Source organism: Ursus maritimus (assembly GCF_017311325.1).
Source record: "Ursus maritimus isolate PB19 chromosome X unlocalized genomic scaffold, ASM1731132v1 scaffold_X1, whole genome shotgun sequence".
Classification (NCBI taxonomy): Eukaryota; Metazoa; Chordata; class Mammalia; order Carnivora; family Ursidae; genus Ursus; species Ursus maritimus.
In genome coordinates, this window is record NW_024423319.1 from 41,266,674 (window position 1) to 41,293,621 (window position 26,948).

General features: G+C 37.7%; 1 protein-coding gene across 2 annotated transcripts in view; it reads right to left on the minus strand.

The window, feature by feature from the left end:
• Positions 1 to 26,948, minus strand: part of RNF128 (ring finger protein 128) — a 101,060-nt gene that overhangs the window by 25,772 nt on the left and 48,340 nt on the right. For both annotated transcript variants that reach the window (XM_008697234.2, XM_040629463.1), the window contains exon 2: positions 7,512 to 7,759. In XM_008697234.2, coding sequence (XP_008695456.1) covers positions 7,512 to 7,759 — 248 coding nt within the window. The remainder of the gene's footprint in view (positions 1 to 7,511; positions 7,760 to 26,948) is intronic.

The following is a 26,948-nucleotide window of genomic DNA, read 5'->3' on the forward strand; positions in this document are numbered from 1 at the left end:
ATATATATATATATATATATATATATATAAATTACACTGGACACTTTTTTGATGCCTTTCCACCATTTCAGAATTCCTTCCTACCTTGTAAATTCCAATAGCACAATGTTTCCACCTCTTTCTTTAAAAGTATTTATTTATTTGAGAGTGAGCGAGCGAGCGTTCCTGCACAAGGGGGGGGGGGGTGGCGGCGAGAGGCAGAGGGAGAGGGAGAGAGAGAGAGGGATAAGCAGACTCCCTGCTGAGCAGGGAGCCAATGCAGGCTTGATTCCAGGATCCGAGCCAAAGGCAGCCGCTTAACCGACTGAGCCACCCAGGGGCCCCTCTACCTCTCACCGTGTTCTGTAATTGTACTGTTCATGTGTCTTTCTCTCCTACTAGACTGAGAGTAGCTGGAGCACTGGGCCTTAAACATTTTAAAAAATTTCCCACAGAGCCTAGTAGTTGCTCAAAGAATAGCTTCTGAATTTAGAAATCAAAACAGATTTTCATGATTTTCTCATCCAAGTCACAGTTGCACTCATTAAAAGACTCTACTCCACAAAATCTAGGGAAAGAAAGGTTTAGGGAATAGGTATTGGCCCCCACCATGGTCAGGATCAACCCTAAGCTTTTTTACATGTGTCATCTTGTTTAATCATTAACAACCTTATGGAATAGGTATTTTAATATCCAAGTTTTATAGACAAGAAAAGGTTCAGAAGCTTGACTAAAGTCCAGGCAGCTGGTTAGTTGCAGAGCTGTGATTCAATTCAAGCCCAGGTTCTATCTGGCTTTAAAGCCCATGATCTCTCCACTATAGTACACTGCCTCCATTGTGTAATAGCAAAGAAGCCTTTAAAAGGCTTCACATTCCTTGTGAAGAAGATAAATGAAAGAAATAAGAAAAAAAACAAAAACCTCAAAGTCAGCTATTATCCAATCTTCAAATCCTTCCTAAATTTGCTACTTACTGTGATTTGGGGAACTCTTTTAAGCAAGTATTTTATACCAACAGACTCTCCCTGCCTCCTCTCCAATCCAAAGAGATACCTGGTGTAAGAATATTTGGCAATAGACTTGAAGACTAATTCAAAAAAGCTTGGTGGTCAGCCAATTTTCTTAACAGAAGCTTAATGTCATTACTCTATTCAAAAGCTGTGATCATTCTAGTCACTGAAGAATCTCGGCTATATAGTTTTCTTAGCTCTGAGTGAGACTTTATTTGGGCTGAAAATGAAAAGTCAAGCCCATTCTTATGCTATATTAAAATGTTCCATTTTTAAGTTATAAACGCAAAGATATTCTACCTAGTTTATTTGTGTATTTACATCTAATTAAGTAAAACAAATGTTCCAGGCTGGTGATTTGTCAGCCTGGTTTTTGGTCCCAAGGCATTCAGCTTTTAGCGTAACTGAAACCCACATGAATAACACCAGGCGGGTAGTCAAACCTAATTACTTGATGGGGGGCAGGGTGGGTATAAGCAAACCAGATTTTCTTGCTTTAAGTCATCACTTCTTTTAAAATAAAAATTTTCATAAAAGTTTGACTCAGAATTTATAGAACAGAATCAAGATTTATGGTAAAAGGATTCTTTCCCTCACATCTATTCCTGTGAACAAAATCAATGTCTGAGTCATGTGGCTGTTCAGATATATGAGGACTGAAAGAAATCTCTTTTTTTTCAATAAAAACCTATGCATAATATTTTAATGAAGCATTCCTAAAGGAAAGGGAGGTACAGGCTATAAAACAGTTTCATAAGTCTATGGAACTACGGAGATGGGGATAAACAGGAGTACAGACCACTTGCCTGAAGGTGATCACTGTGAACAGTGTGAGGAAATGCACTATAAGGAAGAGCAGTGAGGGAGAGGGGAATTTGACCCAGTAGATAAGTTATGACTCAGATTACTGCATTTTTCAAAAAAGACAACCAAAACCTTTAGAATTAGTGATGTAAATATAAGATTAGAGTAAGTGACTATAAAAAAAATCCTGAGGCCCATTATAAGGGCTTCCTTTTGTTCAATGAGAGTCAGAGAAAGACTATAAAACTAGGTCCTACTAAGAGAATAAGTTATTTAATCTACTCTTCTTATCTAAGAGTCAAAATAATGGTTTTGTAAGAGGCTCCAACAAGTCTCAAATTTGGGCAGGAACAGATACACACATATGAATATGCCTACCACAAATGTGTATATTAACAGTGGTACGGTATGCAGACACCTGATAAGTCTTCCAGTTAATTTCATGTACTAGTGAAGAAAACCTAATGTAACCAGACTATTTGATATTTTTAGTCATGCTTTAAGTTCAAGGACAAATTTTAAGATATTAATGCAGCTTAGTTTTTCCTCATGTGAGACCACAAATGAGTGCTAGCTCTTTGGCAGCAAACTACGAAGACAAGTGTGGTGTATGTTTGCCCAGGGAACCAATTTGAGTCTCAGGGTCTGAGGCTCAGATGGGGGCTGGTCACTAGGCAATCCTTCTAGCAACTGGCCATACTGCCTGAAACTCAGGACCCCAACAATGAAAATAGGTGCATATCATCAATCTTGACTGCTGTGCCAAGCAAGCATGACAAGCTGGTACAACATGGTCCATCGTTCCAGGTGTGTCTAACAAAATCAATCATCAATAACTAACATAAAGAACACTTTGAGGACCACACTCCCAAAGGTTAGTCATGGCTCCCTTGGAGACTGGCAAGGAGTAAGCAACTAGATCTACTATGCTACCTTTCATCACAATCCATCCCCATCTCTCTTTTTCTTTTAGTCTTTTTTTTTTTTTTAAGTAGGTTCCATGCCTAGTGTGGAGCCCAACATGGGGATTGAACTCATGACCCCTGAGATCAAGACCTGAGCTGAGATCAAGAGTTGGGCCCTTAACCAACTGAGCCAGCGGGTGCCCCCCACCTGCATTTCTTGATCAAGGTCTTTTTAACAACAAAATAGTCACAGCTATTTGGACTTCTGCAGTTAGTACAGCATTTATACATAAGCTGCAGTAAGAACAACATAAGCATACCTAATACTTGCAGAAGCCAATGAAGGGCGTAAATAGGCTTCTTTCAATCTGTAAGACCATTTCAAACATCTTTATATTGATGTAGCAGTTTATCTGTTTACTCCCTTGTTCTATGACTACTTGAACTTTGTGATAAACCTGTATAGAGCCATTTAATATGGTAATGAAACTAAATCTAATTCTTCCTCAGGCCAATCACTCTTCATTGGTATCATATTCTTTGGAGGTTTTAGTTCGGTTTCCCAATACATTTGACTATCACATGATTTATTTATATAAGGTAGTTGAATTTTGCCAACAATACTAGTATTACACCATATCACAATATGGTTAGGATACAGTTTGGTTTGGTTACAAAATAAATGAGGAAGTATCACAGAAGTGTTTATTAAACCTTCCTAGTAGAATTGTTCTTTGCCCATATACTAGATATTATTATGGACAAGTGTTATCACCAGTGAGGATGATTCTGTCATTTCTAGGTTCCATGTTAGCTGAGGACAAAACCAATCATTTGGCTCAATTCACACTATTATAAAGTTATAGGTTCCCAATGACTATTATGCAGGAAGGCCATCTCCCTCCCGTGAAGAATACATGGGTATCATTCAATACTATTCCTTCTAGCTCATCTTATTTTGGTCCATCCCTTTGGTCAAGATAACTTAGAGATCAGCAATGTAAGTTACAATTTCACTCAAAAAATTTCCACAAAGTTGGGGATCTGCATGTGTCTCAAAGATGCTCTCCCTGAGCTTCCGTAGCTAAAAACGGGAGGCCATTACCCCATGGGTACTTGGGCCTCCATTTGTAGTAAAATAGTTAAAAGACCCTGTTGTGTCAGAAATATGCTCTTTCCCAGTGTTGAGTGCTAGCCTTCTCTAGCATTAGGTATTGGGTCTGTGTGACCATATTATCAAGGCTTTACCCTTTTTCCAAGTGGATTCCCATTTTTTCCCTCCTGGCAGATGATTCCTTCCAATGTGTCCATTTCAAAGAATAAATTCTTTTCTTCTGAAAAGCACTCTTCATCAAACGTTAATTCAGCTTCTTCCATTATACCTAGGTCAGCTTCTATTTCACCTAGAGCCCTCTTTCATTTCACTAGCCAATGTTTAATCCAACACATGCCTTGTTGCCCCTGAGTATTAACTGCTTAAGCACAGTTAGGATACATGCACTATACACCAAAATTCTGGGTGTCTCATGCCAGAGTCAAGTGTATAGTGGTCACTCCCAAATTCATTAGTTTGAGCACACCACAATCTTCCTGATCGCAGGTTAGAGTTGTTCCCAGTGTGGACACAAATCCACCATGTAATGCCTGATATGTTATTTTCATTCACAACCTATTGATACTTTTCATTTGTTTAAAAGCTTTCTATGCACAGAAACAGGGATGATATGTGTTCTCACACATCATACTATGACATATCAGGCATGTGGCCACTACGTGCTGTCCATCATATTTGGGCATCTTGGTCATCAAAATTTATGATTATGCATTTATCAGTTTGTCTGACATTATATACTATGCATTATGATAGTTCAGAGGAAAGACAATCCTGAATATTCTAATGAATTCCTCATATTCTAACGAAGACAAGTTTCTATAACTCAGTTTCATTACCATTTCTACCTGTAAAATGGTAATAATGCAGTCAAGTATTTAGTGATTGTTACAACCATCATGTACACCAAGCTCTACCTTTTGAAAATAAACAGGAAGTCAGGAAAACTGAATAACACATAAATGACATTGTAACACTCTAGAATGTTAATAAGCAAAAGGGATTACCAGTCATATATCTAATCCTTTAGTCACCAAAGGATACACAGATATAGCCCACTAAGCAGTGAAAGAAGCCCTTTCCAAAGCCTTCTCTAAAAGGTGAGAAGTATTAATGCTACTCTTTTGTTTTAAAGATTTTATTTATTTGAGAGGGAGAGAGAGCGTGCGAGCGCGTACGCACGTGAGCTGGGGGAGGGGGAGAGAATCTCAAGCTGACTCCAGCGCTAAACACGGAGGCTGCCGCTGGAGCTCGATCCCATGACCCTGAAATCATGACCCGGGCCAAAATCAAGAGTCAGATGCTTAGCTGAGCTATTCTTGACCATTTTTACACAATTTTCATAAAATACATTATAAACTATGAAAATTACTTAAATGAATGATGAGAACAGAGTTAAATATTCAATGGAACTTATGTGACACCAGTCAGTTCTTTATAAACTGTATTGCTTTCTGATGGGGTTTAAGGCCATGTTAACAGATTTATTATAGCACTTAGAATACAGAAATACATACCCCACCATGAACATACACAAACCAAACACTCTTGTCATTGTATCCATAACCTTTAATAGTCATACTGGATACCAATTTCTCTCCAACCTCAGAGATAAAAACAGCCCAATATATAAATGTCAAATATTAACACACTGTGAAACTATTGAATGGCTTGGCATAAGAATTTTAAACATCCTTTTGACCACAGCTAGTAACAGGCTGAACCTGCCACCAATGTGATAAGCTGCTTCTCTGAAGAGAGGAACAGAAGTCAATTAACTTTAAACATTGAGATAATCATCACTCATTACCACATACTGGTGTCTAATCTTTATGAAGTTTTTATAATAAGATTTCAATTTCTAGTCTGTTCCTAAATTCAATTAACTTCAATATAGAAATCTTTACTGCTCTCCCACTCCCAAATAAATTGGGTTGACCTTTCCTTCTTGGAAAAAGAGTACATAAGTGGCCAGAATTCCATTGCTTTGGGAGGAACTTCTCAGTACATACAAAAATGTATTCCTGCTCTTACTATATGATCAGCTGAATGCATTAAATCCCTACTGAGCCTTCTGGAGAAATAGCACGCCACTCCATTGTGTTGAGAATACTTGAGAGGCGGAGGAGCTAAGAAATGATGATGGCTTGGACCAGGGTGGAAGCAACAGAAGTGGTGAGAAGTAACTGGATTCTGGATACTTAATGAAGGTGGAACCAACAGGATTTGCTGATGGAAGTTATATGGGAAGTGAGAGGTAAAAGAGAAATAAAGATTTCTGGCCTGGGGTCAAGAGAAGTTCTTTTGAAAAGGGAAGCAATCAATAATAGCACGTTTGTGTGTCCACAGTGACAGAAGACAGGGCAGACAACATAGGGTACAGACACAGATGCACACAGATGGGTAGCTATGGCAGAAACAAGGAGAAGTACTCTTTGGATCACTTCAATTTCCTCAGTGGAATAAGATCCAAACTACAAGCAAAGTAAAGTTGAAGGAGGTGCTGGAGGTTTAAGGAGAAAGGAACATATATGATTAGTTACCTGTGAAAGCCGGGGTGGGGGTTGGGGGCAAGGTGGCTCAGAAAACGTGGTGTGATTGTTGGCAGCATTAAGGGCTCACTTCGAGTTTGTGGTCATAAATTTAAAGTGAGATCAGTCTTACTGAGGCCAGTGTTTTTCTACTACTTCTGAGTGCAGGCACAGAGTAAGGAGGAAGCAGGATTTAACCAGGGTTGGATTTTGACAGCAAGTGTAACAAAGAGAGAGAAGGGCCAAAGGAACTGAAGATGTATACATGGGAGTGACGATGGGAGTGACCATGGAAATGAAGGTAGGGAAGGAGAGAAGTGAGGACATCAAGGGGATGAAGGACAGTTTAAAAGTGCTAGGATCAATGGCACACAACCACAGGTAATTCCCTGGTTCCATGATGCTTCTGTATTTTTGCTCTATTAATTCTATACTTTGTACCTATTTATACACCAGTTGTTAAAATATGATATAATAGAAATTATGAATATGTGACTGGAGCCTAGCACTATATCATGTACCATCAGATCTTTAAACCTGCCTTCTCATGATATTCAGCCTAGTCTCTCTTCCCAGCCCTGATCCCACATGCAAATACACGCATGCACAGACACACACATGCATGTAAATTAACAGTGGTTACCTTTTGGTGGTGACTGCAGTTTTTTTGTTATATGGGGTTTGGGTGAAGGTTTTTTCCCTTGTACTTTCTGATTTCTAAATTTTCTATATTGAGCATGAAATGCTTTGGTAATTTAGAAAAAAATTAAAAGAACATATGTATTTACACTCATATATAATTAAATGCTGGCTATGCTCCCTAATGAGGTGTCAGAAGACTTAATCAAGCAGGATTAAGGCCATAGACAAATTACAGAAAATAAAACTTTTGAGAGGATGGAAGCTGGTATGCTTTAAAAACTACCAGTTTTCCTAAAACATGCATGGATCACTCTCTAGCAAGTGAAATATATTAAAATGCACGGTTCTGAAACTACAATTAAAAGAGTATTTTTAGGGCGCCTGGCTGGCTCAGTTAGTGGAGCATGTGACTCTTGATCTTGGGGTTGTGAGTTTGAGCCCCACGTTGGGTATAGAGATGACTTAAAGATAAAATCTTCTTTTTAAAAAATAAAGTATTTTTAGATTGGAAGAAAGAACCACTACAAACCTGTTTCCTGCTTTGAGCTCTTGCATTCCGTAATCTTCGAGCAGAATAAAAGATAAAATAGCCCACAGTCGCTGCCGTAATAATAAAAAAGGACACAGAAACGAAGAAAATTGAATAGTGATTCACCCAAGGGCCATGTTTTTTCCCTACTTCAATGACCATTGTTACTTGTATGCCTCTTTGAATAGATTGTAGAATTTTTGTGCCTTTCAGATTGCCAATCATGATCGCAACAATGTCTCCTGCACCTGTAAAAGAAAAGAAATTCAGTTTTAGTTTTGGTAAAGCATTCTGAGTATAAAAATCCAATTGCTAAAGTGATTTTACAGTATTCCCAGTGAGACAATGGAAGGATACTCATTCATTCAATTAACGTTTATTGGGCACCTACTATGCATATATGTTATAGGGGATATAAACATGCTGAGACTTGGTTACTGATCTTAAGGAACTCATAGTTTATTTTATTTTATTTTTTTTTAAAGATTTTATTTATTTATTTGACAGAGATAGAGACAGCCAGCGAGAGAGGGAACACAAGCAGGAGGAGTGGGAGAGGAAGAAGCAGGCCCACAGCAGAGGAGCCCGATGTGGGGCTCGATCCCACAACGCCGGGATCACGCCCTGAGCCGAAGGCAGACGCTCAACCGCTGTGCCACCCAGGCGCCCCAGGAACTCATAGTTTAGTAAGGACACTATGATATATAACAAATACCTCCCCTCTCTTCAGGCTAACCACCTACAATTCAACAGTATTGAGTTTAGGGCCAAATTTGCCTCTTACATGAAGGCTTTCTTAAAGATAAATAGCCCCCCAGGTGGTAGAGAATCTACTATCCTAGGGAATCTGAGATTTGGGAAAGATAGAAATACTTAACTACATATTTTCCCAATTTATAAGGTGATAGACTGTCTCATGAGCTCACTACTAAAATGTACAAGAACTTACATATCAGGAGCTATGTAACCTGAGATAAATGTTTACGAGCCTAAACATACTATATATAAATATATATATATCCATGTGCCATTTTTCCATATCCTCTAAAGCAATATAAAATTTGTCCAAGGTACTCTAAGGTTTTGCATGGACCTAATCAGGTTAGCAATGAATAGAACATGTAAAATTAATAGTAACATATGGTTCTATTCAACACCAACTAAGGTCAAGCCTGAAATTAGACTATGCTTATTACTTAGTCTAATAGTCTAAATCTTAGTCTAGAGGCTTAATCTCTTTAACACCTCCCTCTCTACCCCCAACTATATAAATCTTGTGAAAAAAATAAAGGACAAACATTATCTTTCCCGGTGTTGTAAGAACGTCAGATTACTCATGCCATTCCAATGCTTATCAAGGTTTATATTCCTTCCAGTTTGTACGACCTGAGACCAATAATCTTAAGCAAAAGAATAGAGTTCTTTGAATGTTAAGAGATTACCAACCAGAGAAACCTCCCACTGATACTAGGTTAAGGTACTAATCTTGGTTAATGATCAAACTCCAATCTGGAATAAACACAACCCCACACCCACCCACACATGCATGCATGCATGCGCACACACACACACACACACACACACACACACACCTCTAAAAGGCTTAATCTCTTTAGACTTAACTACGTAATTTTCTCAATTTATAAGGTAATAGACTTTAGAATTTAAACACAAAATTACATTACTAAAACAGTATTCATACTTTCAATGGTCAAAATAAGAGCACAAACCTTAAATGGCAATGTACATAGCAGAATTACTACCCGAGTAATCCCTTAAATTTATGGTCCCTAGTGGCCAAAGTCTTCAAAAGATCAAGATGGTCTTACTTGAAATTACTAATTCAAAAAACAGATTCATAGGGTATTATTATAGATTCTTAAAGTTCTAAAGACACTTTTTAAAATATATGATAGCCATCCAGTTAAAACCTTTTACAACTTTACTCATTTGCCAATACTTAGTTTGGTAGACATTGACAACTACTCTCTTCTCATTTACATGAAGAAAATCTCGAAGGCAATGGGAAGTGGAGGAGTCTGAAACGCCTTTTGATGTATCCTTTTCCTCTATTAGTATATGACCCAAATATCCCTTACAGATCTGGAGAATTGGCTATTTTGCAAGAGAGCAGCTCATTTTTCTATTTAGGAGCTTTACATTTCTAGATTTCGGACTAAAAGCACAGATATTATTTCAATTCTCTTTTGTCATTATTTGTTTTTTCTCTACAAGCCATCTGTCAGGAAAATTTTGGGTTATAAAGATTATGTAACTCAGTATTCATTTCTGATATTGTAACCTGTATAATCTTTGAAAGTGAAGATAATTCTAAAAATCAAGCTTTAGAATATAATTTTAAAGATTTCTTTTAAAATCACAGATGTGTCCTAAGCTTTTTGACTAATAGAAATAAGTTTTCATTCCTTTAGACGATATGAGGTGGGTGGCAGGGGTGGATGCTCAGGAACATACGGACCATTGTGGTCAGATGGAGATTAAAAAACAAGGACAGTCAAGAAATGTACTTTGTCTACACATAGGGAAAAATGCTGTGCTTCAATTGCCCCAAATTCATATTCATACATGCTATATATAGTCCAACTATCTATTGAATTAGTTTTCTAATCATATACAAGACCTATTTCTAAACATTCTTACGCTTCTCCGCCTCCCCACACCTTTTCAACTATTTAAAAATTGCTCGCTCCTTCTCTTCCCAATCACAGTTAATGGTATCACAGCCTTCTGGTCATCTGGTGTGAATACTCCGAATCCTGTCTGAAATACTCACTGCTAACCTATTCAGTCCTATAGATGCGATTTCTTTGGTGTCTCCCATTATCAGATCCTTCCTTCCATTCCTGCTGCCTTTTTAATATAGGTCTTCATAATTTCCTTGCCTGAACTCCTTCAGTAATCTCCTAGCTCTATACCCAATATTTCCCTGTCCTTTAAAATTTCATCAGAGTTTACCTTCCTGGTTGACTTTTGCCATCACTTGATTGCATCATGACTCTTTCTGGCTGTAAAGTCTTTCCTGACTTGTTGGCCTAGCATTTAAAAGCCTTTTATGATCTGGTCCCAACTGACCTTTCCAGTTTGATGTATCTCCACTACAACCCCATCTCATGAACACTCAGATTCAGGCACATGGCATCGGCTCTTGTCATTCATTTTTTATAATTGTCCTTTTTGTTCATTCTGTTCTCTCAGACTAAACTTTCCTACATCTGCTGACACTCCACCCTCCTTCTCTGCCTGTGCATTACTCAAATCCCAGCTCAAACGCTGCCTCCTATATTCTTTTCCCAAGTTCCAAGAAAGAACGTAAATGTTCCCTCTGTTCCCTTGTCGGTTGGTTTTTAACCTTTATCTAGTACTTTATTTTGCTTCGCATTTCAATTGGCGTGTTGTAGTCCCTCTCTAAATTACAAGCATCTTAAGGACACAGGCTGTCTTTTAATGAACTACAGTAATGCTTTCCTTTAACTGGTATTGTCAGGGAATTAGGCATCCTGCAAAAGTGAAATTTCCAAGTAACAAAAAGTTTGCACAAATAATTTTAACAACATTTTAAAAAGTAATCTATACTGTCCTATTTTCCTAATTAGGATATACTGATTATGATTTATTATTGACAGTGGATCATCTTTGTGAACCATTATTTTATATGGTACTGGCAAGGTTATTTGTCCCCAAACTGTTATGATTTTTCATCAAAGTCATAGATTTTTGGAGCTAGAATGGACCTTAGAGATCACCCAGTCTGACTCATTTTTGAGTTCTCACTTTGGGTAATTTTTTGAGGGGTGGGGGAGGGAGATTCTCACTTGTTGCCTCTAGCAGTGTCTATCCCTCTTTCTAATTATACTTCCAATCTGCTTCCAACTCTGAAAAGTCAATGAAGCTTTGGTCTAAAGAAAAAGTAAAATGGGCTTCCAAAGAGCTGGAGGGCTTCAGTTGCAAGTACCCTCTGATATTTATATTGATTGCTCAGTGACATTTTTGTTTGCTTCCTGAATCCTGGCTATGCTCTGGATAATTGAGGTTGCCAGATAAGATTTATCTATAAACCAGACCCTGTTCTAAGTGCCCTACATGTATTAACATATTTAATCCTCATACCTACCCTATAAGGTAGGCATTGCTATTATCTCATTAAAGATAAGATCGACTAACTTGCCTAGGATAACACAAGCTAGTAAGTACAGAACTCCTATCTGAACCCAAGCAGTTTGGCTCCAGTGTCTCTGCTCTTCACCACCAGTCTACATCAGCTATCTTCAGTGAAACCTAAAGTGATTATTTTACTGTAAGAATGAAAATTAAACAGATACATTCAGGATGGGGGAGTTGTGGCAAATATTTAACGAAGAGGAAGCCTTGATTTGTAGTGTGTGCCAATTTCCATGGTATAAATAATTCTCCCTTAGCCATATGAGTGCACAGTTGGGAAAATATGGGTACAATTACCTTTTTTCCCCCAAAGATTCGTTTATTTTATTTGAGAGTACGCTCCCGCTGGGTGGGGCAGAGGGAGAGGGAGAGGGGAAGCAGACTCCCCGCTGAGTGCAGAGCCTGAGAAGGGCTCAGATCTCAGGACCCTGATATCATGATCTGAGCTGAAAAGCAAGAGTCAGATGCTAAACCAACTGAGCCACACAGGCGCGCCTGGGTACAATTATCTTGACAGCATTCACTCAATTCAATAAGGAATCCTTGAACTTGCTACTTAAAAATCATTAACAACATCATGTAGCTCAATTTTTTTTTTAAATTTTCACTTTGCTACCTAAAATATTTTGGGAGAAGGGACAGATCAGGAATACGTAACAATTAAGCAGAAGAAATACTCCAATTTCAAATGTTCAACACTGAATAATGGTTTCTGCCTGTGCCTATCTTGGGAACAAAGGTAATAAAATAGACTGTACCAACTCTTATACTCTTACGGAATATCATTCAATTAAAATGTTAATATAAATAAAGTGTGTCGATACTTGGCACTACTGGTGAAAGACACTTCCCAGTTATTATTCATAATATATAGAAATATGATCTAGGATTCTGCTGGTGGCCAAGCCCTTTCATTTCCTTCAAAAAGCTAATGATATTACGGTTTTGGCCTAATCTTACTTATTTGTGAACACAAATTCATTGAACAAATATTTATCAAGTATAAACTATGTAGTAAGTTCTGTGCTTCTAGACTGCCCCCCACATTTAAATATTAATGTGTCAAAATATAAAATAAATTCTAAAGCATTTTACAATATATGAAATATTCTAAGTATAATGATGACATACTTACAGCACCGTGGCATTCAAACACAAAATGCAAGGGGGTGTAGAACGCTGTTCTAGTATCTCTTTCAACCAGTATTCCACTTTTAATATTAGAAAAGAGAATATTTGCAATGAACGACTTACAAGATTAGTAAGGGCTATTGAAGGCCAAAGTAGCTCTTCCAAAACCAAGTTCACATTCAATACTGCCCAACATCTTGATAATATAGTGAGGTCAGCACTTCTGAATTCACTCATATGTAGGATGAATAAGATCTAGGTGTGAAGAATTCCAACATGATTCTCCAACAAACATTTCCTCCATTAGAAAATCTGGAACCAATTCAAGTGGACTTCTGAATATTAATTTTGTTCATCGTGGCTTTCAAAGGCTCAGTTTTCCCCCCTATAGCAACTAGGGAAGGTCAATGTATTTCAAAGAGGAACACTAAAGGTCCTAAGACCAAGGAGTCCTAAGTGGCATTTTTAAAACTAGTAAAAAAAAATTATGTGAACTTTTAAGCCCAACTAGCTTATCTTTCTTCAAATTCCTGTTCTGTGACTTTTTTGCCCCCTTTTGATTATTGCCAGCCACAGATGAACCAAATTTAGGTTTCTTACATTGACTTCCTCACATCAACTCTCGATTAAAAAAAAAAAAAGTTCTATCATTGTACCCCAACAGACATAAAAATGATTTCTCAAAGGTATTGGAAATATAGGTCTGTGGTTGACTGGGAATCAGACAAATTGGTACTGCACACCTCTTTAAATATGTCATTATGCTCCTAACTAGCGTTTTAGTTAAATTCAAGTCTGTTGCGGGATATGAAACAGGCATTAGTATAGTTTAGCTGTTGGGTAAAGCAATGGTTAACATTCTGTATTGTTACCAAATTACCTTTTGGGGGGAGGGATGGTGACAGCAAAAAAGACTAAAATCACCTTTTATTATTATTCTTTTTTAATTTTTAAATTTTATTCATTTATTTGTCTGGGGGGCACAAGCAGGGGGAGTAGCAGGCAGAGGGAGAAGCAGGCTCTCTGTTGAGCAGGGAGCCCAATGTGGGGCTATAATAATTCTTTTAAGCCAAAAAAAAAAGTGATGCTGAGGTGGACAACCATGGGTAGTACGACAAGTTGCCTTTCTTTCTGCCTGAACCCACAGATACTTCTGCTAGAGGTTTTGAAAATAATACTACATTATGGAATAGGTCTCAGATTTGATACAGCACCAAAAAACCTCTGGCACTGAGAATCTTCAGAAAACGGCATATTAAAGACACTGGGGAATTAGAAGCAACACTGTTCAAAGGTCACATTTACATAATTTGTGGATGACAGGTCATATTCACAGGTAAACAATTCTTAGAATTATTTAAAAATACCTAGCCCTGTCTGGACAATTCTGATTTTCATTAGGGTAGGTTTAGCATATTGTTAAGAACCAGAGGGCTAGATCAGCATTTCTCCAAGTGTTTAGTCTCAGGACTCCTTTATACTCTTTAAAGTTATTGAGGAATCCAAAGAACTGCTGTTTATGTGTATTATTTCTATTTATAGTTACTGTATTAGAAATTAACACTGGTAAAATTTTTTTTAACATTGGAAAATTTTTTTAATATTTATTCATTTAAAATCACAGTTGTAACTAGATGTTAATGTAATAGACTTTTTTTTAAAAAGATTTATTTGAGAGAGAGAGGCGCCCCCGAAGTAACCTTTCTTTAAACAGCTCCTTTTTAACTTAGAAGTACTACTGATAAACAGGTTATTAAGATTTGGGTATTTGGACGACCTTTGCTAAAAATTGAATGAAGTGAGCCTGTCATTTCAAGGAAAAAAAATAAGAGTATTTGTTGCTAATGGTAAAATGTAAGTGTTCAAGGAAAAATTAGAATTTTTTTTAAAAGATTTTTTTATTTATTTATGTGACAGAGAGATAGCCAGCGAGAGAGGGAACACAGCAGGGAGTGGGAGAGGAAGAAGCAAGCTCCCAGTGGAGGAGCCCGATGTGGGACTCGATGTGGGACTCGATGTGGGACTCGATCCCGGAACTCCAGGATCACGCCCTGAGCCGAAGGCAAACGCTTAACGACTGCGCTACCCAGGCGCCCCATAATTTTGGAAAACTTTTATCTACCACGTGAACTTGACAACTTCCTGATACTTAGACTTTTCTGATGAGATCAGTGGTGATATTAAATAACCATGATTTTTTGATATTGTATAATCTTGAATCACTGTAAGATCTGCATAACTCAGTGAATCAGTACTTTCCAAACGACCAATGCAGAGTACAAAACCATGCATGGATAAAGGATCCATTTGATATGTCAAGACAGATCCGTGCATTTTCATTTAGTACAAAGAGTTCGTTGATACGGTTTCAACCTTGCACTTAATGTTTAAGAAACTGCCACTTGTTGAGTTTTGGTGCAGTACCAAAGAAGATGTTTACAATTATTTTTTTAATAATTGCTACTGATAATGTAATAATTTTAATAATATAGCTACTAAGTGCTATAAATACAATTTTCTAATTACAAATCTGCATGAGTACAGATTTCCTTCATATACCTAAACCAGAAGAACAGATCACAATCGATCTAAAGCAGATAGGAAGATCCAGCAGTCTTCTATTAAGTCTGACATTAAAGAGGTTTGCACAAATGACAATGCCATTCATTATTTTTGGGGGCAAAATATTTTTAATTAAAAGTCTATTACGGGGACCTGCGTAACTCCATTGGTTAGGCATCTGCCTTCCACTCAGTCATGATCTCGGGGTCTTGGGATTGAGCCCCGAGTTGGGCTCCCTGCTCAGCGGGGAGCCTGCTTCTCCCTCTCCTGCTCCCCCTGCTTGTGCTCTCTCTAATAAATAAAATCTAAAATAATAATAAAAAAAAAAGGTTACTTCAGCTCACGACTCGGTCATATAAGTGCTTTTCCTTCAGACAACCATCATACTTTGGTATGTTGCAGAAGTGCTTTATGCCTACCTCCCATTTCATCACACAGAATATTTAAAAAAAAGTTGTGCATGACAGGGCAGAGATTTAATAAAATTAATTATGCTTATTGATTCATCAAGGACTTTCCTAAGTGAAACTGGAATTTTTTTATTATAAATACATAGAGGTGTAGTATAAGATACAGTTTGGTGCCTCGGTCGTAATTTCTGCTAAGGCACCAGCAGTATTTTCCCACCATTGCTTTTACCCCACCTATGTAAACATCAACACAGTGAATATGGCAAATTATGTGTATGTATTATTATGAAAACAGTTTTCAATTCATGGACCCCTGACAGAGTCTGAGGGACCACTGGTCCCAGATTATATTCTTAAAACTGTTGGGCTAGATGAATGATCCTCAAATGTTAATATGCATGATGATTACTTGAGAAACTTGCTAAAACATTGAACTCCCTGGGCCCCATTCCCTGATTCAGTCTGTCTAAGGCCAGACTCAGAAATCTGCAGTTTAACAAGTTCTCTGGGTTCTTTTGCTGCATGTGGTCTGTGGCTCATACTTTCAGAAATACTGGGCTGGAGTTTGAATTATAGTTTGATGTTATGATCAAGGAGTTTCAAGATAGTGGTTCTCTCTGGCCAGATCAACACTAATCCTTCACTCTGCATAGAAAAACTCTGCCAATAGAATTATTTTGTTTTTATCAGTAAGTACTTTGTACAGAAAAGTTTGAAAATTAGTCACATCAGAAACAGGCCCATTCCTTTCCTGTTAGAATACATCTCTACTGCCTCTGCATTGTTTCTTACCTAAACGTCTATAACAACCTCCTAACTGATCTTCAAGCCACCAGTGTTAGCCTCCAATTCATTCTTCTACAGCTACCAGATACATTTTTCTAAAAGGGAAAAATGTTCATATTATTCCTTTGCTAACGGCCCTTAAAGGAGTTCCAGTTCACCTACAGAATAAAGTTCAACCTCCTTTATAGGATCCCGACCCATCTGGGTTAGGAATTCAGCTTTTACACTGTCTAGTGCAGACTTCCCTTGAAGTTATCTCGTTTTTTTGAGGTTTGCTAACTATGAACTCCTTCAGGTTAGGGACTGGGTCTTTCATCACTGTATCGACAACATCTAGCAGAGTGCCTTGCACCTAATATACATCAAATAAATGTTTTGATAAATGCCATTTTAAGTATGCATTATATGTAGTGATAATCTGAATCTTGATTCAATCTAAAAACAAATTTATCCTTCAAGATAATTGTGGTGAACAGAGTCTAAGGTGCACCTCCTCCTTACAGTCAAAGACAGCATATCTTGCTTGATAGGGCATGTCTGCCTACAGCAAGGACATATATATATACACAGATAAAAAGTTAAACACTAATTCTACTCTATAGACTTTTGGGCTTAATGTGACGCCTACTGCCACAGTGCTGATCCCACTGAAACCACACACTGCCAGAGCAGCACTAATGGTAGCAATAATCTCTCCCCAACCTGGGGCCTGACCATACCTCAGTTTCCCATTTACATTCAGCATCTAGGACAGATGCCATTTCAGCCCCAAGCTCAAGTTAGAACCCAGTCATCCTGGCTCACTGGGAGACTGGTAATTTAGCCACTTACGAGGAGGTTCAGAGGACAGAAAAGAGAAGTCTTGAAACAGCCGGGAGAGGTTTAATGTCTATACAACCTTAAACTTGTGCTGATACTAAGGAGAAGAAAATAATAAGATATGCTACTGCAAGACTGTGCAGAAATTGTAGTAAATAAGTTATTTCATTAATAGGGTATTCTGTAATTGTATTAAAATTTTTATGCTATAAAGTTCTATTGTCATAGTTTTTGTTTTGGGGTAGTAAGGTTTCTAGAAAGCAAATTCAACATTTGTTGTTGCTAGTTATTAATGTTTTCTGGAGGAAGGTTAGTCGGTAAACTCTACAGCATCAATGTATTTATTCAATCCTTTGGGATAATAAATTGTGCAATATCCAGAGCTGTTCAGAGTCTGATAAGATAAGAATATGTGATGGTGCAAGATGAAGCAACTACTGACTAGCAACATATACACCACAGGTTAAAAACAATTAGAAAGATATTTGTCGGGCAGTAAAAAAGGATAAACAAGAGATTTAGGGGTTTCGAGCAAAGGAAACTTATACAAAGGAGTGTAAGAAATTATGGTGATCCTTTGTCCTTGTATTAATCAGTTCTGTTTCCCTGTAACAGGAGACCTTGGGAAGGAGAATTCCAGTGAATAAATTGTTGCTGTAACCACGGGGAAAATATGAGCACAAAACCAAGCCACAGCCTAGACTTCCAATGAAATTGGGACATGGTCTTCACTACTTGCCACTTCACCCTCAACCTTTCAGACCAGGTGACACCTGTACAAGAACATATGGAAGGGACATGCACTTTGTACCTTAAATATTTCCGAACTCTAGGGAGTGCCATTTTTGTGCAGATCTAAAAGCCCCATCTAAATTGATGTTTTAGTGTCAGACTAAAATATCATTGGCCAAAAAAAAATGCAATAAGGGCTGAAAAGGGGAGCTCCCTGGAAGGAAAGAACCACATCATTGTTTATCTTTAGCTACTCCCTGCTCACTCTTCTACCACAGTATCCAGCACAGTGCTGGTCATAAAGGGTATTCAAAATTGTGTTTAAATTGGAACTTCCTTTTGCACACATTCACTTCAGTTATAGTTTGTGATAGGGGACTTACACTGGAAATTTCATTAATCATTAAAATTGGGAAGAGCATTGTGCTTTGAGATCCAGTATTCATTGTGACCTGGCCATAAGATCCCAAGGGTACAAAAGTCACAGATGTCCCATTAGTATTCTATTAGGTCTCTAGATTAGAGAAAAAGAGAATTTGGTATGTCTCAGCAGAAATTTTGGTATCATTTAGTATAAAAATTCATAAATAAGGACACTTTACTAACGGAGAATATTAAATTTCTTCCTGTATGAAGTATTACAAAAGCTAAATTTTATACCAAGGTCCACATACTAAATATAAAAACAAACATCAACTGGTCTCACTTGTGTTTTTATGCTTTCACAATGAATTGTTTCTGAAAGTCAATAAGGAAAATAAGCCTAGCCTGTAGAGAACTACACTTTGAAGTCACACTAACTTGATATAAAAGGTATCACATTAGTACAAAGAAATATAACTAAAATGTTTGTCATCACGGTTGAAAACATGCTGTTCTTATCAGAGTGAGATAGGTGGTTTAGTCACTCTTTGACATTGACAATACTTTGATACAGTTAAAACCTGAGGCCAATCTAATAAAATAAGTGAGGAGAGAAGGAGGGAGGAGTTATCAAATGCATGGCAATATCAGTGTTTTCCACATTCTATTTCAGGTGGTAAGGTGTTTTAAGAGAAAAAGGGTTCTATAGATCAGTAAGTTTAGAACATAACCCTTGGAACAAAGTTGAACAGTGTTTCTTCAGCTTATCAGAGGCTCTGAGAAGCTGTGCAGGGATCTGCATTGCCAATCTCCAAAAAAAAAAAAAAAGTGCTACAGACGAGGATGTTGTTAAACTATCCTTTAAAGAACCTGGCTGTGTAGTACTTCATGTTTTATATGTTATCTGATTTCTCCCTCACAATAACTCTATGAGGTAGGTATGATTATCACCTCCCATTCTCTAGATGAAAAAACTGAGTCTTAAAGAGGTTAATCTGGTTACGGTTATAAAGCTATTACATGACAGAGTTGGGATTCAAATCAAAATCCATCTGATTCCTAAGTCCCCTCTCTTTGTCACTGTGCCATCAAAAGGTCCACAGCCATTTCTATTGTTTTAGCTTAACATCTTGATTTTAAGGAGTTGTTGCTGCTAAAAATGGAAATGCACAGGAAGTAGAACAAGACAGTTGTTTGAGCTTCTTGATTATGTGATTTCTCCCTGCGTTTCTCAAAAACTGTCCAGAAAAACAGCAATTTGGATGTCATGGGATCCCCCCCGCTGCTTTCACATATAAAACAATTATATATCTCAAAATATGGGAGTAATAGCTGCAATAACCAAAGGAGAAATACTACGTTTAGTAATAAAACTATTAGGAAAAGTTTCAAGAGAACTAACATTTGCTCAATGTCCACTCCATGTCAAATACTTTATTTACAAAATCACAGAAAATGGGCATTGCTATTCCACTTTTTACAAACAAGATCAAGGAAGTCCAGGTTCACAATTTGCCCAAGATTACATGTTTATTAATTGGTAGAACTGGAATTCAAGCTAAGCAGTCTGACTCAAGGACACCCATTCTTCCATTGTAATATGCTATCTTTCAATTTCAAATAGAACACATTCATCCTTGGTACACTAGATTGAAATAAAAATAGAGCAATCATGAAGCTTTCCTTATCATCAAAGAATAATCTGTTAGTCTTTAATTACATTACTCAAGGTAAGTCAACAACCTCTTCTTCATCAATTCGACCAAAAGGCATCAAATAGGAATGGCAAAAAGGGTTGAAGGATGGGCCCTAGGGCAAGGGAGGTGACTGGTGGGGTGGCACAAGCCAGTTTCAGTCTCTCTTAAACATCCTGTCCTCTTGCAAAAATGAAATGATGGTGGTGGAAAACAAGACTTTGGAATACCACTAAACTCAAAGTATTTTGGGACAATGTTAAATATAGGTTGCTCATAGATCTATGAATGAAGACCTCATTTGATATAATCACAGTTTTCTAGCCTTCCTTGAAATGATAAGATCCTCTAAGATAGAAAAGATGTACTACTTTGAAAATATATTTATGGCTAAGTTACAAATCTCAGTTATGTTCTCAAAACTTTCAGGAACATTACAAATGCTATTAAAATAAGCCAACTTCTGAGATCACCATAGGTTAGACCACAGGTTAGGAAAACAAAATGCAGAATCCTTAAGGTGAAAACACATGGAAAAGGTAAGGTTGAGCTAGAGTCGACGTTACAAAGAAAATAAATAAGCAGAGAAAATTCTAAACCAGCATGACCAGGACAAATATAATAAACTGTATCTCACCAGGCTATCATTATGAACAAAAGCCACACAGAAAACCCTAATGGGTTGTGTTTCAAAAATTCATTTGTAAGTCAGTTGTTGGGAAGTAGAGGCAACACACTTTCCCATAGTAATGTTGCTAGACAGTCTTTGGGTTCCCAAATGAGCCCATAAATGATCCCATGTGAAAGGCTTTGAGGACTAAAAACTGCAAAGCAAATGTGAACTATTATTTAACCCGTATTTGTAATTGTAATTGTAAAACTTTTCAGGAAACAGTATCACTGGAATACCTAAAGCAAAACGAACAAAAGCATTTCAAATTTATCTTAAATATCAGGACATAAGAAAATACATATTTAATCAGGAGGATTACATGGCTCATGGGGCATTTTTGTAGAGATTGTAGGAGTAAGTTATGGACACATTCAAGGTTATTAGATATGAGAGCAGTGATTTGTTATGATGTTTAATTTCACTTCAAAAGAAGTGGAACCACATAGAAGGAAGCTCAGATATTTTTTTTTAAAGATTTTATTTATTTGACAGAGATAGAGACAGCCAGCGAGAGAGGGAACACAAGCAGGGGGAGTGGGAGAGGAAGAAGCAGGCTCATAGCGGAGGAGCCTGATGTGGGGCTCGATCCCACAACGCTGGGATCACGCCCTGAGCCGAAGGCAGACGCTCAACCACTGTGCCACCCAGGCGCCCCGGAAGCTCAGATATTTTTTAAGATTTATTTATTTGAGAAACAGAAAGAGTGTGTGAGCTGGGGGAGGGGCAGAGGCAGAGAAAGAATCTCAGGCAGGCTCCCCACTGACTTACCCCCCCCCCCGAAGTGGGGGGGGGGGCTGATTTTGGCAACCTGAGAGATCATCACCTAAACTGAATTAAGAATCAGATGCTTAACCGACAGCCACCCAAGTGCCCTGGAAGCTCAGATTAAAAAAAAAAAAATAAGACGACAACGAAGATGGGGCTCCAAGAGTATGTACAGGTGTGTGTGTGTGTGTGTGTGTGTGTGTGTGTGTGTGTGTAAGATTATCTAAGGTAGAAATAATCAAGCTATGAAAGGCAGGGGAAAAGAGTGGAAAAGTAGGATATAAAATCTGTCCTCGGAGGAAAAGAAGTAGTACAGAAGGTACCCTTGAATTTGAGTTTCTTGTGCAAACTGTTAATTGGTGGAGTTTTGTCTAGCAGACTATCACTTCAAGGGAAATGCTAATTTTAAAAACAAGTAATTCAATTTTAATAACAAGTAATTCAATTTTAATGATGTCTTTACTCTAACAAATTTTCCTCTTTTCTTGAATGACAAAAACTATTGTTATCAGATGAACCCAATGTGTCATAGGTGAAAACTGCCAATATATCGGATTCTTTATACAAAGCTGTTAAACTTAGCACTATTCTTATAAGTACTGAAAAGAATAGGTATTAAAGGTGGCAAGTGAGGGGAAGCAGGTTTCTTAGGGGAAAGAAATAAAAATACCAAGAAAGGTGAGAGGTGTGTATATGTGTAAGGGGGAAAGAAAAACTGTATAAATAGTGATACGAAGGGTAAAGAGAAATAGTTCATATTAAAATAGAAAAAGTCAGTCTTTAAAATTGTTTAGTGTTCAAGGTTATTTTACATACGAAAAAACCAATTAGTGTTAACAAGAAAGGACCACATTAACAATCATATGGGTAAGATATATTCAAAAGGCCAAAGCAATTGTTTAAATTCTCATAATAGTCTGTAAATCATTTCTATTACCAGATATGATTTGTTCCTGTTGTTGCTATAGTCACATTATTAATGCTTTCTTTAGGATTTACCGATGCTATAAGAATATTTTGGGTTTTTAAAAAATGACTGATTTTTTTCTTCTTATAAGTATAAAATACATTCAGTATAGGAAATTCAGAAAATACAGAAAAACATAATGAAAAGAACAAGAATCGCCCATAATTCTACCAATCGGAAATAGCCAAGGTTAACATTTTCTCTTTAAAAGCTAAGACTTTTTAGTTGCAGGCAGCATTTCACTAAGCTACTTCAACATTTTATCTGAAACAATAATGACTAATATCTTGAGAGAAACACATACATATACATACACACACACACCATCAACTGAGTTCTAGACCATCTTCTTTCAAAAAAGCTCAAAATAAATAGGGTTAACTCAAAATCACAGATTTGTAGCTAACTTGAGCATTCAAGCATTAAAACCAAGTAAATCATGACTGGGTTCTGAACCTAACGGCCTCCATGAAGTCAGGCATGAATCACCAAACTTTGTTTTCCAAAGAAATCAATACTGTAACAAGCCTGTGGGTAAATCCAAGCAGCAAGCACGTGCCATGATATATAGAAAGACATACATACAGCTTAAAGAGAAAAAAAGAACAGGAAATAGAACAACAAAGAGCCCTTGTGCTCTGCTCTGCTCATAGGGTTCCAAAGTGGGTGTTAACAGCAAAATGTGGCAACTCTGAACTGGCTTGGTAACTGCATCAAAAAGTGCATGTCCTCTGAGCTTGGAAAGAACTCCCCTACAGTATACAGCTGAGGACCACCACCGTTAACTCGCTCCAGAGCAGCGAAGGCGACAGTTTCTGTGGGTGATGGAGTTCCTACCCCGTGCTGCAAGAGCTCGCTCCCTCAGGACCCAAAGTTCAAAACTTCTTCATCTTGGGGTAGGACGTAGTCTTCTAGGGTTCTGGCACAGTTCTGTTTCTTGATCTAGGCGCTTGCTGCACAGGCATGTTGACTCTGTGAAAATCCACTGAGCTATAGACTAAGGACTTCTGTATGTTTTTGGTATGTACGTTATACTTCAACATAATTTGCATATACAAAAAATTCTTCATCCCCAGATAATATTTGTGGTGTCTTGTCAAGGACACTCTGGGCAAAACTCCAACGGTGTACAGTTCAGTGGTCATCATGAAAACAAAAAGCCATCTTAGCCAATGAGGTGCTACTTAACCAAGCAACAGGGAAGCTAGGTGCAAACCTCATTCGTGACAAAGACATCGCCTATAGGAATATCATGGGAGACAAGGAACTAAAAGCACAAATGGTGATCAAACCTCTCAAAAGATCAAGGCCACAACAGGTAATGTATATGGGTTAGACCAGAGCACGTTTATGGCTGGAAGTATACATTTAGGTAAAGCTCTGTAGAGAATATTTTTATTTTTTTATTATAATATTTTTTTATTATATTATGTTAGTCACCATACAGTACATCCCTGGTTTCTGATGTAAAGTTCAATGATTCATTAGTTGCGTATAACACCCAGTGCACCATGCAATATGTGCCCTCCTTACTACCCATCACCAGCCTATCCCATTCCCCCACCCCACTCCCTTCTGAAGCCCTCAGTTTGTTTCCCAGAGTCCATAGTCTCTCATGCTTCATTCCCCCTTCTGATTACCCCCCCTTTCTTTATCCCTTTCTTCTCCTACCGATCTTCCTAGTTCTTATGTTCCATAGATGAGAGAAACCATATGATAATTGTCTTTCTCTGCTTGACTTATTTCACTTAGCATTCTCTCCTCCAGTGCCGTCCATGTTGCAGCAAACATGCAAAAGAATGAAACTTGACCGCTCTCTCACACCATACACAAAGATAAACTCCAAATGGATGAAAGACCTCGATGTGAGACAGGAATCCATCAAAATCCTAGAGGAGAGCATAGGCAGCAACCTCTACGACATCGGCCACAGCAACTTTTTCATGACACATCTCCAAAGGCAAGAGAAACAAAAGATAAAATGAACTTGTGGGGCTTCATCAAGATAAAAAGCTTCTACACAGCCAAGGAAACAGTCAAAAAAACTAAGAGGCAGCCCACGGAATGGGAGAATATACTTGCAAATGACACTACAGATAAAAGACTGGTATCCAAGATCTATTTTTGTTTTAAATGCTCCAATTCCTATCCCTCCTTGTCACCATTTCTTCACTTCCTTTCTGCGGTTAATGAAAGAGAAGCTTGATCCTTACCCCCAGTCAAAAACCACCCCCTTCAACTTATAAGGAAATCCTCTATTTTTAATTACATGGGGAAATGCTTACAATAACAAGCTGGATACAAAATCATACATACAGTATATAATTATAATTCTTTAAATATATATATGCAGAGCAAAAGAAGAAAATGACAACAAAAACACCCCAAAATGCTAAAATAGTTATAGCTATGGATTTTTATATTTTCTTTAAATTGTATTTTATTTCTACATTAATACTCATAAAAACAACCATTATGATCAAAGCAGGATATAAAACCCTATCTATACATGAAAAAGGAGACAAGAAGGATATTAATGGAATCGTGGAATTATGCATAGCTTTTAGTTTTAGTTTTATACTTTTCTGTATTTTCCAAGTTTTCTGCAAGAAGTATGATTAATTTTATCATCAGAAATAACATGGAAAATGTCTTTGATACTCCCCTCTGTTTACTCCATTTAAGCCTGGGAACAGAGATTAAATATGGCATTCGGTAGGAGATAACACATCTTCCAGGGACTGAGGGGGGGCGTGGAGTTCTTTATGTGCTTAGAAAAACAATTTGCTGATCGAGCTATGTTTCTTTTTTTCTTTTTAAGGTTTTTATGTAATGGAATTCCACATATCACCAACATGTTTAATGGAAGCATTTTAATTGGAGACATAAATTGAATGCTGGAGTAAACCAAGTTTTTTAAAATGAAACAAAAAAACAGAACAGGGAAAGTTCAATGTAAATACTCATTCTCGCTATCTCTTTGTTACTTAGGTCATTTTGTCATTAAAACCCCATAAACTGGCCTATGATGGTGATCACCATAAAATTAGGGAGCTTGCAACCTGGAAGCATTTGTACACTCTTATTCCTCCTACTTTACCTTAATTATTTCGTATATTCAGGCAAGAAGCACAGTACGCATACAATAGATCCTTCAGAAATGCTCAATGAATTCAACATTTTTTAAAAGATTTTACTTAAGAGAGACAGGGCAAGAGCAAGCGAGCATGAGCAGAGAGAGAGAAACAGACTTCCCACCGAGCAGGGAGCCCTGATCCCAGGACCCTGAGGTCATAAACCTAAGCCGAAGGCAGATGCCTAGCAGACTGAACCACCCAGGCGTCCCTCAGTGAATTGAAGTTTAATCCCCTTCCCCATTCGATACTTTTCTAGTGAATCTTACGATCCTCTGGCATTCTTGGGTATTTTTTTTTTCATTCTTGGGTACTTAGAACAACTCAACAAGCATTTTCAGAGCACTTACAGTACAAAGGTTCCCATGAGGAATATGAAAATTAATCAACCATTACAAACCAGTGGTAAGGTAAGACATGTAAACATGTTAACTACCAGCAAAATGCAAAAAGTACTGTAAGACATGGAGTGCCATGGGAGAAAAACAGAAGGATTATTTTGGTTTTGTTGTGGGCTATCGTGGGAAGAGGAAAAGAAGGAATTGAGAAAGGCATCAAAGACGAGGAGGCATCTGTGTTGGGTTTTGAAGGATGCGTAAGTTTCTGGCCAGCAAAGCTGGGAAGAAAAGGGTATGGAGGCAAAAGCAGAAGTACAAACAAAGGAATGATAATGGCGAAGGACAAAGGACATTTAGGGGTCAACATGAGAGAAGAGGTATACAAAGCTTTGAAAGTGTGTTGGGATCAGATTAAGAGTCTTGTGTGCCATGCTGGGAAATACAGTCTAAAATTTGTAAGTAATGGCCTTTGGAGCAATGACACAGATGTGATCAGAGCTGTGTTCCAGCGGCAATGTGGAAGAACAATAGGAAGAAACCAGTGGAGGTGAAGACCAATTAGAAGCCCAAGCATTTGTTCCTATGAGAAGACACAGGAACTAAAAGCAGGGTAGTAAGGGTTCAAAGGGAGAAGGGGACATTATGTGAGAAGATTTAAAGTGATAGAATCATCTGGATGTGGCAGTTATTTATCGGAGACGGGGCTGCTGGTGGCCTGGGTGTGAATGCAAGGAAGAAAAGGTGTTAAATGAATAAATTAATAAAATAACAGAAATGAAACAAAAGAGAAGAGAAGCAAAAGACTGGGAGAATTTCAAAGGAGTGGTCAATAGTGTGAAATATGGTACTGCAGAGATATCAAAAAGGATGTGTCTAGAAGTTGA